At 38.0% G+C, this 17,276-nt stretch overlaps 1 protein-coding gene across 2 annotated transcripts in view; it reads right to left on the bottom strand.

The window, feature by feature from the left end:
* The window catches only part of AT-HF (HIS HF), a 181,886-nt gene extending 165,470 nt beyond the window's left edge, over positions 1 to 16,416 (bottom strand). The window contains exons 1-5 of one of the 2 annotated variants that reach the window (XM_089818262.1): positions 15,886 to 16,022; positions 12,444 to 12,529; positions 11,779 to 12,035; positions 9,676 to 9,770; positions 9,319 to 9,422 (exon numbers count right to left, since the gene is read on the bottom strand). In XM_089818262.1, coding sequence (XP_089674388.1) covers positions 9,319 to 9,422; positions 9,676 to 9,770; positions 11,779 to 11,985 — 406 coding nt within the window. In that variant the 5' untranslated portion in view covers positions 11,986 to 12,035; positions 12,444 to 12,529; positions 15,886 to 16,022. Of the gene's footprint in view, positions 1 to 9,318; positions 9,423 to 9,675; positions 9,771 to 11,778; positions 12,036 to 12,443; positions 12,530 to 15,885 lie in introns of both variants that reach the window. The other variant, XM_089818261.1, reaches the window with a different exon arrangement.
* Between the last annotated feature and the right edge of the window lie 860 nt (positions 16,417 to 17,276).

Raw genomic sequence — 17,276 nt, 5'->3', positions numbered from 1 at the left:
GCCGTACGATGACCACTCCGTACTCCCCCTGCGTTTGTACGGTACGATGATCACTTTCAAACTGTACGTTGTAGACTAATGCATGACCCCCTTTGGGTGTTGTACGATACTTCTTCTTTTTTGTAATGTTCAACTCTGTCTTTTAGCTATCTTACATATGTGCAGTATTTACATATATACAGTATTGACAGTCGTTCTTTTCTCAGTTGTTCATCCACGGAGGTGCGTTATTCCTTCCATGGTAGACTTTCACTGCATCAGCTACTTTCTTTCCGTCGAGCATCCATAATTTTATTGCTTTATTATCGCCTACTTCCCGAATCTAATCTGGCCCGACCCACTTAACCTTAAACTTCTCTGGTTTGATCTTATTCCAGCCGTCGTACTTCAACACCCTCTGTTCGGGTTGAAACCTATTCAATTTCAAGTACTTATCACGCCATGCTTTGCGCCTATTATGTGTCACCTCCATCGCCCACTGTGCCAATAATTGCTTCTCCTCGAGCTTGTTCAATTTATACAGCCGCTCCCTTAAGCTTTCCATGTTGCCCAGTTTGTTCCCGAAGCTCAGTACCATGGACTCCGTCAGCTACCCCTTCTAGGCATCAATAACACCTCCACTATGTACTACTGCAACTTTTATTAAACCCTTCCTCTTTGAACCCTTCCTCTTTGTTTCATGTGCAGAACGTATGATGTGTCTTCCTTGTTGTCGGCACCTTTCCGCTATATCTGTGGTTTGACGTAACACTTTCTTTTTGCGCGGTCGTTCGGTGGAATCTTTCCTTCTTCTAGGTTCATACTGTAGGTTCTTCCCTTCAGCTTCAGCCATAACCGCTTTTCCTTCTTCTGCTTCTCTATATTCCTTCGGACATTCATTTCCTCCTCCTTTCTTATCTTTGTCGACCCTTAACATATTACAGCTCGAAAAAGAGCTCGTAATCCTCCATCTACTAGTGAAAAAGGCCATTCAACGAGTCCAGATCGTCCTCACTCAACCCTCCTTCCAGTCTCAATACTCCCTCTTCATTAGGTTCCATCCTCTCCACCTTTGCCTTTGGAATCCGACGGCACTGCCTCCTCACCTACCATTTGTGTGTGTAGATCAATGATGTATTTCCGCCCTTTGCTTTCAAGTGAAAGTATTTTTCTTCCAATCGTGCTTCACCTTGGCTTGTATCAGCCAACCCCGGCCCAGAATGGCATCGTATCCTTTTCGCTTCAATGGGATCACAACGAAATCCAACAAGAACGGTTGTGTTCCAATCATCACTGGTTGGGCTGTCAAGATTCCCAATGGCTTGATTCCATGTTGGTCAGCTGTTAGCAACTAGAAGGTAGGTGGCCACAATGTCGGTTGTCCCAACTTTTTCCAGGTATCCTCTAGTAGCACTTTGACACCGGACCCTTCATCCACAATCGTGTCCGTTAGCACAGTCCCGAGAATGCCCATTTCAACAATCGTCGAATAGTGTCCGAATGAAAGAGCTAACAGCATCAGGTCTTCCATACTTGCGCCCCCTTGTTTCTCCTTTTCTTGCTCTGTTGGTTGCTTAGCAATCGGAACTATATTCGTGAGTGCCGTACGAAGTTAAAGCATAGTGAGTAATAGATCATTTATCCTGACAAGTACCTCGACTTGCAATATTTGCCGTACGATGTTCTGTTCTGCATAGTTTCGTAGAGCGGTACCAAGCGTGTCCTTCAGGTGTGTCGTTTTTGCCTGCATTGCTCTCTGGATCTCTGCCTGTGCTTCCTCCAGTCTCTTCTTTTCCTCCGTCGGATCAAGGTATAGCTTCACCTGCTTCCGAGTGATTGCCAGAACTTCTTCCTCGTCTGTCCCAACGGTAATCAAGTTTACTCCAGACTTCGGGCATTTAGCATCATCATGATCGCCAGGTCCACACCATCTGCATAACAACTTCGGTGTGTTCGCCGTTGTGCACTCATGGGCGAAGTGACCCCACAGATTGCATGCGCGGCATTGAACTATCGGCCAACCATTCACATCATACTGGATTTGACTCCTCCCGCCATTATTGTTGTTGCCGCTATTGTTGTTGTTGTTGTTTTGACCGCGCCGATTATTTTTGTATCCTCCCAACGTGGCACCCTCCATACTGTTGTTCCCGCTCCCTCCAGCTACGGATGCTTCCTGTGTCAGGAACACTTGTTGTGGTGTTCTTGTTTTCAGGTTGAAAGGGCATTCCTTTATCAAATGTCCCATAATCTGGCAAATTTCACAAAATTGATCTTTCGAGCAAGATCGGTTTGTATGGCCTTCTTTCTTGCACTCCGTGGACCATAGCTCACTGCCCTTAGTCTCCTTGTTCATGTTCTTGAATTCCTTCATCATCCGAATCACGTCCTTCTGAAGGGCACGGACCTTCTTGCTGCTGCCCTCATCATCGCTGCTATCTTCTCCTAAAGACGCGTCGTCGTCTAAATTGGATGAACTATTCTTCTTCTTCTTCTTTGTCTTCTGCTCACTTTCGAGGTTCATTGCCCGATTGTACGCTTCAGTGTATGTCAATGGTGGCACGATCTTCATCTTCTTTCGCAGCTTCGAGTGAAGGCCTTCAATGAACCATCTTTTCTATAACCAATCAGCCAGCTTATTCTCCATCTTATTGATCAAGTCCTTCAACTTCCTCGCGAAGACTCGGACTGTTTCATTCTTCCCCTGCTTAGTATTGAATATCTCCGCTACAATTTCATTATCGTCGCGCACGAGTTGAAATTCTGCGATGAACTCCTTTTTAATGTTATCCCAACTGTTTAACTTTTGTGGATTGGTATCAGTAAACCAATCAATTGCAACACCCCGTAGGGTTGCCAGAAATTGCCTCATCCATTCGTTTGTATCCGTTATGCCATTGGCCCTCCAAATCGTTTCACAAGTTTTACAATGTCGGATGGGATCAACTACTCCATCACCATCAAATTTAGGTAACTTCTCCTTTGGTCCCGCCATCCCGACACTTGGTATGCTAATGCTTGGTATCTCGACACTCACACTTGGTATCTCGGCAGCTGTGCTGTTTGGTGAAGGGTGTCCGTTAAGCAAAAATGTTCCTTCTGGAAGTGGATCTCGGACTAAGAGTTTACTCCACGCTCTTGCTCCTTCAGCACTTTGAGCCGTGCGAGTCGATTCTCTTCCGTCTGGATTGTCTTCCCTCGGCGAAGACCAATTCAAAAACTCCTCCCTTGCCTCTTCCACCAACTCTATCCGCTGTCGAGTCTCCTCCGACAATGCTTTCGCGCTTCTGCGTCCGTCGGCAACAATCTTCTAGAACCTCCTGCGTTCGGCTTGCTGCCCCAAAATTAGATCTCCGTGTGCTGTGTATTTCGTCGTTTTCCTTCAGCTTGTTCTTATTCTTATTCTTGTTCAGCTGATTCGGCATTACTCTTTATTCGCCTTTCGTCCAAGTCCATTGGACAACGGCGCCAAATGTTTACCGCACTAGGTAAAGAAGTCAATGCATATAGATAATAGAACAGAATAGCAGATAAGAATAGCAGAACTCCTTTGATTATATTCGCATATGCCAAGATATTACATTATGCTTCAAATGCTATAAGATCCGATGATTACAATGATCCCGAAGCGGGATATAAATACTATCTGAGGAACCTTCCCGAAGGTATCCGTCGGCCACATACAAAATGTCGGCTACAATAATAGAACATTCCGATACACACCCTGTCACCGATTCTGACGACATACATCCCGATACAGACGGAGTACATCCTGATACACTGACAGGATGCACCCGATACACTAACGAGATGCTCCTGACACACTAACAGGATACATCCTGATACACTAACAGGATGCACCTGATACACTAACGGGATGCTCCTGACACACTAACGGGATACACCCGATACACTAACGAGATGCTCCCAACACACTAACGAGATGCTTGAGATGCTCTCGACACACTAACGGGATGCACCTGATACATTATTTCCTGACGACAAGCAAAAAAATGGCAAGTCTTGCCAAGTTTGCTAATCCTCCAATACTTATGGAATTGTTCTAATTCGTGGTTAAATGTAATATCCCGTATGGATATTTTCCACAATTTGTCGCAAGGAACCGTTCAGAATATAAATAAATATTTAATGCAAATAAACCAGCAACATAAACCATAAGATGCTCATTAAAATACTTAGTTCCAAACAACTTCAGATATGCTATTGTATTATAAAACCAACAATACAATAAAGAATTTTTTTCCAATCTTAAATACAGCAAAGACAGCCAGATTGGACAATGAAGATAAGTGTAAGCACAAGTGAGGAACCTAAAATGACATCTCCCACGAAAAATGGGTTCTCATCCACTATTGTTCGTCCTCAAAGCTGATTCTGAAAATGAAAGCAGCTTGTATTCATACTTCTCCAAGAGCAAGACGATTTTCCAGATTCGACAATGAAGATAAGTGTAAGCACAAGTGAGACACTTGAAATGACATCTCCCACGAAAAATGAGTTCCCATCCACTGTTGTCCGGCTAGAGGGTTTCCGCCCTCAAAGCTGATTCTGAAAATGAAAGCAGCTTGCATTCATACTTCTCCAAGAGCAAGATGATTTGAAATCCAATAATCAAGCATAGCTGAAATGAATGAAATCTCCCTCTTTTAATGCCCAAGCAATGACTCTTCAGCTTCCCTTTCTTGACTTTCATTCTCTTCTCCTTTTGTCACATTATTCCATTTTCAATTTTAAAAATGGCCCTTTATATAACTTGCACTTAGCTCTAAAAATCATTTTTCAAATATTGGATGAAGTGGACTTTAAAATTTCCAAATGTCCCACAAAGGGGATGTAGATAGGAAAATTCAGTTTTGAGAATATGAAACATGTAACTGTCGTCGGTAGAAACTGTGTAGCCGACGGGTTCATGTCATCAGTAAAGATTGTGTAGTTGACGGGTTGATGTCGTCAGTAAAGATTTTGTAGGCGACGGGTAGATTAAGATTGTTTTGTAGCCATCGGACCCCTTCGGAAAGATTCGGCAGAAAGTATTTATACCCCGTCTGAGTACATTGTAAATCATCTTATCTTATCTTATCAAGCATAATGTAATGTTCTAGCATATGCGAATAATAGAAGAAGTTCTGCTGTTCTTGTTCATTATCTGTGTGCATTAATCAATTAATCTATGCGGTAAATAGTAACTCCAATGTGAGTTCACCACCAATGCTGAACCAGGTCAGCATACGATCTGGCAAGAGGACCCCGAAGGTTTCCATCCTCAAGTTACAGAAACCGAAGGCCAAAGCTTCCCCTTTCTCAAAGAGAAAATCTGAAACAAACCCCAAAATCCCAATATATCCAAAAGTATGAAGCTTCCCATCATTTAATGCTCAAGCTATGACCCTTCTACTCGCTTCTTCTCTTTTTGTCTTCTTCCCCTTTCGTCACCTAATGACCTCCTTTTTAATATTTAAATGACTTAAAATAATCTGCCTTAAGCTCCATTTAATTCACTTTAAAATATGTTATGCATTTGACTTAATTTTCTCTAATGTCCCAAATTAGGGACATTACATTAATGGACCTTGGTCCCAGATAGTTTATTAAATCAATTCTTGAATAAGGTTATGATAGTCAGTTATGTTCAATTTTAATGGCAATTGCCAAAGCTATTTTCACAAAAATCCATAGGGAGACTTTTTAATTTAAGTAAATTCCTGAATATGAATATTTTCAACCATTCTAGAGTCACTTTCTCTCACCTCGTCTCCTTAGTACTACTAAAATTCTCCAAAGACCCAGATAGAAATATGCATCACCAACTTTAAACATCAATACAAAATTAGGCCAAATTCAATATGGGTGTTAGCGAGAGAAATGGGGAGCACGGACTGAAGTTCTGGGCCCCAAGCACATTCCACCTGTTGTATTTATATCACAGACACAATTATAAAAAGGAAGCAAGGAGTTAATCCAGATGAGCACTTGTTAGTAAACTGAACATTGAAGTATAACATATATGGAATTCCGGTACATTCATCTAATCTTTTATCTCCTACTACGTCATATACAATCATCCATTCTACCTTCTAAACATACTTATTCATATATTCCTTCATACATATCCGTACATTTATCTCCTCATTCTATTACATATGTCTTTCCTTATACATATATCTAGCAGATGGGACAAACCCATCTATTCTATCCCTATCCTAGATGATTTCCTTTATTTCTCAAGCGCTGCAACCTCTTTGCAGCAGAGTGCAGTAGGTTTTCTGTCATGTCCCCTTTCTCATGACATAAATTTAAACAGAGAATTTGCCTATCATCGACTCTCGTAGGCAAATGATTAAGGAAAGAGGGTCATTTTGTCTTCGGATGATTACATTTTTGCTCTCGGAGGGAAAATAATTCAGTTAGTGGGGCCTACTCGTTCTAATATTAAATTAAGTTTGTACTCTAACTTTATAAAGTTATTTATTTAATTTTATAAAGTTTAGTTTAATAATTAAATGTACATCATAAAAGATGATTCCGGAAAACTTCCAGTAACTTCTCCGCGAAGTGAATAAATAGAGGACATAAGGCACCCATTGGAGCAAGCGATTTGTGGATTTGTTTCTCTATTCCATTTGGAGCAATTTGTAGCCATTGGTCTGCAAATTTTCAGTCTATCTGTGGGAACGATAACTCTCATGGATAAGCAATTCTGAGCATGTGAGATATCACCCGAATTATTGCACTTGGAGGTAGCATTCAGCTATTTCAAGTTGGGCGAATTTGTGGCCTAGGGCCAGCATCGAGGATTTAATTAGGAGACCAATTTACTACAGTAGTGGAGAGGATTTCTTCATCTGGAAATTAGCAACCTATGTCTTTAAACTCGCCATTAACAGGAGTGCTTTTCTTCCTCAATTCGAAACTCATAAAAATGACCAAAGAAATTCGTGTGCTGTTCGCTGTCGGCTTGGGTACTCCATTCCGCGCATACTACTGTCAAATCGCAAGGCCGTGGTCACATTTCGAGGGGGCAACGAATGGTGCAACCATTATATACCACAGGGTATAGACGAGCTCGGGTCCGACTGATTATTCACCATAGGCGGATGTAATAAGTGGGCGGCAGTTTCAACCTAGCCGGAACTAATTTTTCAGTGGTTGATCGGGTAGCACCTTGCGGATCGGCACATTCCTTCCTAGCGGGCCATTCAGTGGAAAAATCTCTCATCCTTATTCGAAATTGCAAAGGCACCCTTAGACAACATTTTTTATTGGAAGCACTTATGAGCGCCGAATTACTCTGAGTATGGGGACGCGTCATTCCTGAAGACCGGCCAGATGCATTGAGGAGGATTAGCGATTTGGCAGGGGTCTCAATTACTCTCAGAGAAATCGCGTGGGTCGGCTCAACAATCTTCAAATTCTAAACCATCATTAGGAAACGGAGGGAATATTCTGAATTGTAATCATTGCTCCCAAATACATGCAACCCCAAAGCACGATTCTTTAAATCGATGGGCGGATTTAATTATATCAGATCGGGCTCTATTTGAAGACTGCGAATTATACTTAGGTTCACACGCAAAGTCCAACAGCAGCGAGTAACAGGGTCAACGGCAAACTTAGGAATACAACCCTGATTCATAGGAAGAAAAACGGCAGTTTGGGAGTAAATTGGCAATATCGATATTGTTCTCCATATTCAGGAAAGGGCAGACAGGAACAGACTCGAACTACCACAAAAATTGTGCCCAGGCAGAGAGGAGTACCATTTTCAGGGACTCATGCAACCCATGAAGGCATTTCCAGGTTCTTGACATTACCTATATCTAGAAGCTGTTATTTGCTTATTCTCAATACTGTAAGGATCCGCTAAAGTCTGTAATACAAAATACAATAAGTTTTTTTTAAGCATTGATAGTGCCATTATTATTCATTGTTATTTAATTCAGTGGCCTATATAGTAAGGGTCATTTCATTTTCCTCCCGCTGTATCTGCTCTGCTACTCCTTTCCTACCAATGAAGGGCAAAAAAATTCATGGCATGACACGTTTCGTCATTTCAGTCCTTAACTCACTGTTAAGAATTAGTCAGCAACCTGGACTTGGAAAGTGCCAGAAGCACCCTTTCATCATAGGATACAGGGAGATGGTCAGTCAGTCCTTCAATTCACCTAAACAATCAATGCAGTAATTGTCTAAATTGAATTTTTTTTTGCTGGGTGACAACATTATTCCAATTTACCAGGTTACTTTTTTGTGTGCTTTACCACTGATTACCGTTTTTTGCAATTCTGGACAAACTCTGCTGTAATTTTGAATCTTCTTTTTTACTGCTTTAAAAAGGTCAATGGGCTATAAAGGAATTTTCGAGTGAGAAAGCCATGTTTCAGAGTTGGGAAGCAATGGTCTTTTTCTAAAGTTGGGAATTACTTCTCTAACTGGGCAAGCCATTGTTGAATGTCATGGTTAGCAGGCTGTTCCTATTTTATATTGAAGTTAGGAGGCCATTTCTCCAAAGTCCAATGAGTCAACTATTTCATGGTCAGCAAACTGTTTTCCTTTCTTCTTCTTTTACTTAAGTTCAGGACACAATGTCTCCTACCAGAGCATCTATTTTCATTGCCAACGCAACGTTTTATTATTTTTTCCCTGTTAAAAAGTTGGTCAGTCGGTATGATAATGTTGCTTAAAGCTTGAAGTCTTCTGACTGAGTCTTTAAGGTCTGCCCTACCACAATTCTTTGTAATTTCTATTATAAGAGGTTCTCGACAGTTTTGCTCTAAGTTGTTGTTCTTGTTTCTTGGTCCAGATGTCACATTAATTACAGGGTAGGGGAACTAGCTGTATATTGCATGCACGAAACCATTTCTTTTTGTACTCTAGTTTCAATATTTGAAATTTAACAACATTTACAATAAAAAACAAAAAAAGACATCTTTCTCTGTTATAACTAATTTTCTTAAATACCTCTTGAAGAAATGTCACAAATTCAGAATATGAATTTCCACTTGAGCAGGTAATTTTCTTAATTCCACTGCCATTTTCTGTTAGGGCTGCAGAATCAAGGTGCTTACAGAATGAGATTAGCTCTTCAAGACATTCCTTCATCTTGGGTTTTGTAAAGAAATGGGAAACAAAGATGGGAGTAAAAAAAACTGATTTAGTTCAAACCTCCCACCAAACTCAGAGAGAATTATAAATATGATTACAAAGGGTTTAAACATCCTGCTCTTCAAAATTTAAAAACAGAGATGGATAGCAGCTGCTCATCATAGATAACTGGAAACCTTAAAGAAGGAACACACTCAATGAGAAATAAAGCCATACCAGGTCCATTCTCCTCACTGTACTCAAAAAGTAGTTGTAGACCAAGACAGATGCCTAAAAAGGGGCGATCATTTTTAATGTATTCACGCAAGGCTTCAGCCATCCTGAAAGCCATTCATTCAATATATAAAAATTCTCATTCTATCGGAACAGAGACCTCTGAAAACAATATGCAACCCTGACTGGAATGGAAACCATGACATTACAAAATAATCGGACTATCTATATTAGAAAAATTAGATCTCCTTCAGCAGGAAAAACTATCCTCATAAAACTATCATCCAAGCCTGTAGAAAACATTCTCAGTTTGCAGCAAATGGACCAAAAGTTTCAACATAAACAACATATTGTCTGTACCCAGTTTTATTGAGCATGCCCATGGCCGCTGCAAAAGCTCCAACTCCAGGGAAGACAAGTTGCTTGGCTTCAAGTATATCCTCTGGCTTTTTTACCTGATAACCAGAAAGTCACTATGATGAATAATCAAAAATATGAAACACACACATGCCCAGTCTGGAAACAATTTCATAGGAAATGGGAAAATGACTCGTATACGATCAAATGGAGAATGTGTCATGTGAAGAGATCGTAACAATGTTAAAAGAAGCCAATTCTAATACCTTTTGATCAAAATAAATTCAGAAGCTGCACTGTGTTAGTCCTGGTTTTTAACTTGCAAATTTCAAACTTTTGTCAAATTACTTGCGCTTGAAAACCCCTCATCAAAACATCCCCAATCAAGAATATATATATATATATATATATGCCCTTAAGGCATTCATATCACAACATACTAATGGGAAAAAAGAATATATTTGATTAAAATGGACGATTATAGGTGAGCAAAGCTGCCTGTTTATACACCTTATCCTAATAACGTGTAGTTCCAATCGACACTTGAGTGCCTAATATGCCAACATCTATCCCAAGGTAGTCCACATTACTGAAAACTCCATAAGGCCAGATATAGATAAATTTAACAACTCAAACAACAATCTGAATCGATAAAATGAAAATAATCAAGAATTTAAAATACCATTAAAGCTCCAAATCGTAATACACTTTAATTATGATAATGTTGAGGATATGAACTACAGCTTGCTGCTTGTATCTTGTCTTCATTGTAACACCTACAACAAAGCCAGTTGGTTGGCCCTCAGCAAGATATTTTTTCTCGTTTTGAAGGTTCCATGATATCTTCCGTAGATGTAAAAAGTAAAAATTAAGTACCATATATGCATGCAACCCTCAAGGGAGCATGCTTTCACAAGTTACACTCGCCTTCCTCCACCACAAGCAACTATTGTACACTGAAATGTAATTCTTGTTGTTTATAATTGCTGAAGAGCATTTGGAAATAATAATAATAAATTATACTTCCTTTAAGGTTCTTTTATAATGTGTGCAAATACCAGAAACAGAGCACAGATATATGCCTTTGGCATCCATGTATCATTGATGTAGTCAAGAGCAGAGATTGCAAACTCTCCGAGTTGCTGAGGTCTTTTTGTTGGGCGATTTTTCACAAATTTAACTCTCGTGATTTTATAGGCACAAAAAAATGTGGGTGAAATTGTTGACACAGTGAAAACACTGATTAAAATGTATTTTTCACATGTTGCTTTTGCTAAAGAAAACATGAATTTCCTCTTTTGAGATGTCAATTTTCAATAAATAATTGAAGCTTACAAAATAAATATGTTTCTTGAAAAAATTTAAATTTGTAGAACTTTCTAAGCTGTCCAGTTTTTGTCAAATATTTGCCGAGTTGAAAATTTTGGGCTTGCCAAGTACTCTCCAAGTCCGAGTCTGTAAACTATGGTTAAGACTGCTGAATCATCCAAAAAAAATCAAATTCCACTCAAAGATATATATATATATATAATAGGCAAACTTCAAAATGCAGCCACTATATATAATAGGCAAACTTCAAAATGCAGCCACTTCAGAATTATAAAAGTTCCTAGAGATTTGTAATTGGAATCTTTGCATTTGCCAACTGTAATGTGTTTGTTTCTGTTGCAACCATTGATTATTTGTCTCTTGATAAAAGATCTAAATGCAAAACGAATTTGAAGTGCAGCACTGAAAATTCCTTCAAACCAAAGCCAATTCATATATGAAGCAAAAATTATTAGGATGGATTAACAAAAAGGTAATTTGTTTCTCCAATGCTAGTTCTTTATGTGGTCTGTTATAATAGCTCTTATGTAAAATTTCAACTGTTATAAATCCTTAAAATTCAAGCCCCATCACAATCTTTCATTGAAACTATAAAAAGCAGAGCGAAAATTGCCCTTGGTAGAGAGAATATGGATCTCTAGTTGTACAATCTAGAAAATTATGAATAATGCTCAAACTATGGTAAGAATGACTGGACTATAAGCTAATTGGTCAAATCTAATATAATTCTTTGAAAATATTTTTTGATAGAAATGTATAGCCAATGATAAAACATACATCCTGAATATTAAAGTTCAGAAGGCGAATTGCATTCCTAACGCTTCTGACATTGCCAGCTCCATAGTCAAGCAGTGTTACAACATTGTCTTCTCCATCTGAAGCACACCTTATGCAAGAACGTTTTCGGCCTGATATAGACTGAGGTGCCATAAAGAGCTTTATTGGAAGCATTGAACCTAGCCTTGTCGTATTTACTGCCTCCATGGTCTCACTCTAGCTCAACTTTACTTGAACTTATCTTTTGATGAATATCTCTGGGGAGAACCAGAAAAGCATTAAAACAAACTTCCAAACAAGGATTCGATCTACAATATATAGCTGATATTGAGCATTCAAAATAACATATAACTGTAAGTGGCAATAAATAAACAAGCATCACAAAAACATGCTTACACTTAATGGGTAACCCAAATCTATCTTGTAATCTCACACACTGTAAAACAAAAAATGTGGAGATAACAATAATAATCTTCCTGTACACTAGTCAACCACTCTTGTAGTAAATCAAATAGACAAAAGAAGAGGAAATGTGTTGATCAATAACACACATCATCTACCTAGCAGATTATGCTGCGGCTATAATATCAAGGAACTTCTATCAACCATCCATTTCATTATCTACCCACCAAAGATTTTGAAATACAGCAACTAACAAAGCATACCTATGATATTCTATTTTCCTGAGTCAGTGTTCATTCAGCCTTCTATTGCATTGAGCATAACAACAATAGCACAATGATATAACTGTCTGCAAGACAGGCAATCATAGAAATAATCATGATCAGGGCGAGAGCATCAAATGAAATTCAAATTATTCTTTTGGATTTTTCTATCTAATATGTGACAATATATTTCACAATACAACAAGATGCCTTATTCAACCTTCCAATATCCAAAGACGAAACAAAACACCTACACATCTACTTCTTTATTGCCGGCATCACAGAAATAATCATGATCGGGGAAAGGATATCAAGTTTGTTCTTTGTGTGCTGCAATTCCATAAGCATTGATATTTTAAAAACATACGAAGGCAATGTTCATTCTTCGAATACCTGAACATTTAAGTACACAAGTTTACTAATTATCTCAATTGAATTCATTCTCTTATTCTATAATCTATTTAAATTTAGTCCAAAAAACTTTGAGTTCGTACTAAAAGGTTATTTATAAGCTAAGTTCTCGGTTCAGGTTCGTTTCCAAGTTCCAAGTTCAAGAACCAGTTCGCAAGTTCGTCAAAATTTTGGAAAGGGGTTTGAATTTGTTTGGTTTCGTTAGTACAAAAACATGTAAAAAAAAATATATATATATATATATATGCATTTTTATGAAGCATGAGTTAAAATTAGAATGTAGCATAGTAACATAAACACATTTTAACAACAAAAACTTTAAAACACCATAAACAATTAAACTTGTAATCATAGTGATCATACCATCATATAATAACATAGTTCAATCAACTTCAACATCAAAGATTCAAAACATTTAAAATATCAAGTTCAAGTATCATTGTTTCACGTCCATGGTTTAACTAATGGAATGAAAATCTATTAATATTCTAAGTTCTTCAATCTTCATCTTCTTCTTCATAGTCATCTTCTTCTTCTCTGGTATTACTTGCTCTAAGGCCAATGGGATCAACAGCAAAAGCAACAATGGTATTGACATCAAATGCATTTAATTTTAGGGTTGTGACGCCAAAAAACATTTAATTTTTGCCTAGAAAAATACTTTCCAGCCATCCGCAGGGCCCACTTCGCTGCAGGTTTGAATTGGGTTCGAACTTTTTGGTGTTGGTTCGCCCAAGTTCGATCCCAGCTCAAACCCACAGGGCAAAAACAGTAACCTGGTCAAACCAAGTCTGAACCAGTTGGACCTCTTCCTGGTGTGGGGGAGGGGAGGTACCCATGCAACTTAGTTTAAAAGGAAACCCTACTAGAAGTGATTGTGACAGTCTTTCTGCTACTAAAAAATGATTAGGGGAAATGACCCAGTAGCTGCCCAGGTAACTTCGTGCACCTACAGTTCCTAATCCGTAAGTCAAAATTTGCCGATTTTTTCCATGAACCTTCGTAGGTGAATGAAGAGCTTAAGCTAATCTTTCAGCTTTCCTGCATTTACGGAGCTCTTTGTTGAACTCGTAGAGTGCAAGGTGGTCTAAAAGTGTCATTTTAAAACATTTGCCCAATACCCGCCACTAAGACCCCCCAATAGCCATTATAGTACTTTTTGCACAAATGGACCAATCAGCAATCAAGAAAACTAAAAAATGAAAAAAAATGAACTGCTATTGGTGTCCATAGTGATTTGTTTTGGCATGCTTGTGTGCATGTACCGGGGTTTGTTTGGGCGGTAATTTGGGGGGGAGGTAACGGTTAACGTGGAGGCATTGTGTACATGGGTGGCAACTGCTCATTTCCCCTAAGTAAGATGATAAGAAAAAAAAAATTATTGATAGTCGCCAAATTTCTCCAAACTTGTTTAATCTGCTTCATATTACTTTGGTACTGTCAATCTTCTGGAAGAATAACATTCAGTTAAAGACCTACACCTTCCTAGTTAAATACAGAAGAATTAATAACCTTGTCACCTTCTGTCAGCCAGGATACCCATGCTTGTTTCCCCTAAGTAAGATGATAAGAAAAAAAAATCTCCAAACTAGTTTAATCTGCTTCATGATACTTTGGTACTGTCAATCTTCTGGAAGAATAACATCCAGTTAAAGACCTACACCTTCCTTGTTAAATACAGAAGAATTTAGAGCCTTGTCACCTTCTGTCAGCCAAGATACCCATGCTTGTATCGGACTTCCTCTCATCTAAAAAATTTATTTATTGCACCTTGATTCATTCAACCAACCCTGTACTTACTGACTTTTTTCATAAATGTGGGCAACGTTAATTGCATTCTGAAATGCTTCAAAGTTTTCGTTATTTTGCATGCCTAGTACTTTTGATTCTTGTGATATGCTTTGGCATTCGTCCTCAACCATTATATAACTTGGTTGTCTTAAACAAGGATTACTCTAAAGGAGCCTAACCATCAATAACGTATGTAATGGTTGGGATTGGAAAATTTTGTTGAGTAATTCTCTTTCTTAAAGTTAGGCGCATCTCATGCCTTGTATTCGTTTTAACATGGCTACTTCTAAGTTCAAAGCGTACAATAGTTAAACAATACAAGGTAGATCATCTAATATAATTGAAATTTTAAAGTACCAAAAACCTAAACTATATATTGAACATCAACTTCAACTCCCCTGACATGTTAGACCTAACCTCTACCACTAAAGTTACCCTATACCACCATAAAGCTCAAAGAAGCTTAATTATAAGCAAAATCTATGGTTTATCTATTTTGCCATTGTTAGGGTCCGTCTATTTTTTATCACGTCTACCAAGTTGTGAAATTGCTCGAGTTATTAGGTCACTTCCTTCACATAGAAACATACGAACAGATAATCAATGATATTAGAGCACCAATCCACTAGATCCCTCTTGATGGTTTGGGGTTAAGGAGTTCTTTGAAACCCACATTTTTAACACATTTTTGAATTAAATCTTTGAAGCCAATAAGTTTGAAACGCTATTTAAAGATCGTTCCTACAACTAAACAAGATACACCTTCTTGTGTTCGTATGAAGCATATAAGACATATTGGGTAAAGCCTTTCTATAACTCTCAAAGAGAGCTAACAATTTGCAGAAAATTTTGTTTTCTATTCAAGTTCAAATTCCCAATCATAAAATTCACTAGAGATGTGATAACCACCCTCTTTATTAAAAGCAAATCTTTTACGATTTTTCCCACAGTTGATTATGCAGGCATTTTGTCGAACAGTTTGCCAATCTGCTGTTTAGGACTTGTTTCAACTTGCACTAAGAAAACTTTCCTGATATTCATTTTAACATTTTTTTACCAGTACACCAATGTCATTGCATAAAAAATTAACAGGAAAGCCTATGTGTTTATGTAGAAAGCTGATACAAAATTACATTCACAGAAATCCTCCCAGAAAAAATATCAACAACATAAATTTAAATAGATAATTATTTAATGCTAACCCAATCCCTTGAATAAGAAAACACTATTTAGAGCTCACTTTAATATCCTTCTAAGGCAGTATAGCTCCCTCGTACACTTGTACAGTAATCCCTATACTTCCCAACAGAAAAGAGAAGCTGCCATAACTCCACTTGAGGATGTGCCAACTTTATTGAACCCTTCAGTAGCTACGTTGGCTCCAAACGAGAGAGCGATGAGATATGTTGAAGCTTGAACGCAAAGGCTTCAAAACATAGTCTCGACCTCCTTTCCTATTGCCTGAGTTGGCTTCAGAAACCCAAAAAGCTACGGCTGCTAAATAAATTGCTTTGATTTCCCCTCCACGTCACTTGCCTATAGGCTACGTAAGGCTCTCACGTCTCCCGCCGATGTATTCCCTCCTCTATCTCTATAACTGTCGACTGCTGAGATGGTGCTGAAATTAAACTCCCATATAAATTGCGACAGGAATCACAAATAAATCGCCATCCACAACGAAAGTCCACTTGGGCATAATATGGTACGGCAAAGACTCCGTGTGATATTCAACTCGAATGATGCCTCTTTGAATATTCAAATCAGTCAGCAGACTTAATGGCATTATATCATAGAATGTTAAATATATTTCGGTCAATTGATCTCTTAAATGTGAATACTTTCGAATGCAATATTGTCTATTAATTAAGAATTCTCCACCAACCAAAACACTTTATTATTATTTTTTATAGAATAAACTAGTTTTAACAAAAGTTGATGTGTATAATTTTTTATTTTTGTAATTTAAAAATTATATATTGATTTCTCATTTCATTGACCTCTTTCAAATAGAAAATTTTCTTTATTTAACAAAAATTTCTAAATTTTTAGATTTTACATAAACTTCCTTCAAAATTTTGTGTTTGAATAGAATCTTCTAAGATTTTGTTTTGTTTTTCAATAGAAACTTCTAAATTGGTCGTACTACTTTTTAAATTGAATCCACTTTGATTATTGAAAATATTTTCATATGAGAAACTATAATCCAAGAAAAAGGTTGATCAATCTATTTTATTCTTTACCAATGTTGTTGTGATATGGAGTCTAATCAGACTCGGAGGTTTATTCGGCATGGTTTTCTCCCCGTATTATTTCTATGGGGGTTTAAGATGAGGTCAAGGGACAATGTCTCTGTGGGGGTAGTACAGGGTGGGGTTGAGGGACAATGCCACCGCAAGGGTTTTTAGGGGTAGCGCCCCCGAAGCCAAAAATGCCCTTACATTGTAAAAGGGGTCAACTACTATTTTTCTATTATTCTAGCCCTAATTTTATAAGTAGCAAAAACTTGTATAAAAAGGCTTAGAGTTAGGGATTTCATTATGAATGGTGATATTGTAGCTTCTTGTGGCAATATTGAGTTGTAAGAGATTACGGATTGTAATCAAGTTGTAATCACTAGATAATAATAATATT

This window comes from Cupressus sempervirens, chromosome 3 (assembly GCF_028749045.1).
Source record: "Cupressus sempervirens isolate cs-2001-9-10 chromosome 3, ASM2874904v1, whole genome shotgun sequence".
Taxonomy (NCBI): Eukaryota; Viridiplantae; Streptophyta; class Pinopsida; order Cupressales; family Cupressaceae; genus Cupressus; species Cupressus sempervirens.
Note: the sequence above shows the minus strand (reverse complement) of the source record. Positions and strands in the feature narration are given on the sequence as shown.